This window comes from Lycium ferocissimum, chromosome 2, assembly GCF_029784015.1.
Source record: "Lycium ferocissimum isolate CSIRO_LF1 chromosome 2, AGI_CSIRO_Lferr_CH_V1, whole genome shotgun sequence".
Classification (NCBI taxonomy): Eukaryota; Viridiplantae; Streptophyta; class Magnoliopsida; order Solanales; family Solanaceae; genus Lycium; species Lycium ferocissimum.
In genome coordinates, this window is record NC_081343.1 from 8,789,670 (window position 1) to 8,791,583 (window position 1,914).

At 40.9% G+C, this 1,914-nt stretch overlaps 1 protein-coding gene across 1 annotated transcript; it reads left to right on the forward strand.

Annotated features, from left to right (window-relative positions):
• On the forward strand, positions 1-477 carry LOC132047407 (uncharacterized). The gene is made up of 2 exons (XM_059438454.1): positions 1-233; positions 291-477. The coding sequence occupies exons 1-2, from the start codon at positions 1-3 to the stop codon at positions 475-477; spliced, it is 420 nt and encodes a 139-aa protein (XP_059294437.1).
• The last annotated feature ends 1,437 nt before the right edge of the window (positions 478-1,914 follow it).

The following is a 1,914-nucleotide window of genomic DNA, read 5'->3' on the forward strand; positions in this document are numbered from 1 at the left end:
ATGCTTGGATTTACTAAGTTTGTGAAAGACCTGCTTACGAAGAAGAGGTCTGTTCAACATGAGATAGTGAATTTATCCCACCGCGTGAGTTCGATTATTGCTTCCACCACAGTTCAGAAAAAGGGAGATCCAGGGGCGTTTACCATTCCGTGTAATATTAGGCTTCATGCATTTGGTCGTGCTCTATGTGATAATGGGGCGAGCATCAATTTAATGCCCTTTGCTAGTTTCAAGTAATCTGGATTGGGAATGCCTAGACCAACTTCTATGTGATTACAAATGGTGGACAGATCCATCAAGAAGCTAGTTGGGGTTGTAGATCATGTGTTGGTGCAAGTGGGTAAGTTCATGTTGCCTGCTGATTTTGTTATTCTGGATTGTGTGGTTGATAAAGATATTCCCATCATCTTAGGAAGACTCTTCCTTGCTATGGGCAGAGCGCTTATAGACTCTGAAAAGAATGAAATCAAGTTTTGAGTGAATGATGAAGAGGTGACTTTCCAAGCAAGTAAAGGGATGAAGTTGCCAAGTGCTTATGAGAATATCTCGGTTATTGATTCATTTGATGGGATTGATGATGCTGTCGAACATAAAATGGAAGAAGAAAGTTTGGGAGAAGTTTTTGCTGCGATTCTGGTGAACTTTGACACTGATGATATGGAAGGCTACGTGGAAATTGTAAATGCGCTTGAGGGTTTGGGTTCTTACACTTACCACCCAAGAAAGCTTGATCTTGACCTTGAAAACAAAACCATTCCACCAACGAAACCTTCTATTATTGAGCCACCAAAGCTTAAGCTTAAGCAGCTTCCATCACACTTGAGGTATGAGTTCTTTGGTTCGAATAAGATATTGCTCGTGATTATTTCAGCATTACTGACTGAGAAACAAATTAAGCAATTAGTGGAGATTTTGCACGAGTATAGGTGTGCTATTGGTTGGACCATAGCAGACATTTGGGTTATTCCTTCTAGTATTTGTGAACATAAAATTCAGCTATAGCAAGCCGAGTATTGAACATCAGCGGAGATTGAACCAAAACATGCATGAGGTCGTGAAAATGGAGATCATAAAGTGGTTAGATCTTTGGGGTAGTGTATCCTATTGCAGATAGCAAGTGGTTTAGTCCAGTTCAATGTGTTCCAAAGAAGGAAGGCATCATTGTGGTGCCTAATACAAAGAATGAGCTGATTCCTACTCGTACAATTACTGGATGGCGTGTTTGCATGGACTATAGGAAGCTGAATTCAGCTACTTGTAAAGACCATTTTCCCATACCTTTCATTGATCAGATGCTTGATAGGCTGGCTGGGAGGTCATACTATTGCTTCTTAGATGGGTACTCTGGCTACAATCAAATCAACATTGCCTTAAAAGATCAAGAGAAGAAGACTTTCACTTGTTCTTATGGGACGTTTGCATTCAGCCGACTGCCCTTTGGGTTGTGTAATACACCAATAACTTTTCAGAGGTGCATGATGTCGATCTTTTCTGACATGGTAGAGGACTTCTTGGAAGTGTTTGTGGGTGATTTCTCTGTCAGGCGATTCGTTTGATATCGTCTTGACCATCCGGGTCAAGTGCCGAAAAGATGTGAAGAGACAAATCTTATGCTAAATTGGGAGAAGTGCCACTTTATGGTGAAGGAAGGGATTATCCTCGGTCACAAAATCTCTAAAAAGGGAATTGAGGTCGATCAAGTGAAGATAAATGTGATTGCAAAACTTCCTCCACCAATCTCAGTCAAAGGTGTCCATCTTGGGACATACTGGGTTCTACAGGTGCTTCATCAAAGGTTTCTCTATGATTGCTAACCCGGTGTGCAAGCTTTTTGAAAAGAAGCTAAGTTTGTGTTTAACGACAAATGTTGAGGGGCATTTAATCTATTGAAGGACCATCTCACTTCTTTTCCTG

What these genes read in the sequence shown, in the direction of transcription:
- LOC132047407 (XM_059438454.1), top strand. Translation starts at nt 1, where the DNA reads ATGCTTGGATTTACTAAGTTTGTGAAAGACCTGCTTACGAAGAAGAGG. An exon ending in ATGCCCTTTGCTAGTTTCAA is followed by an intron (nt 234 to 290) that starts GTAATCTGGATT and finishes AATGGTGGACAG; the next exon opens with ATCCATCAAGAAGCTAGTTG.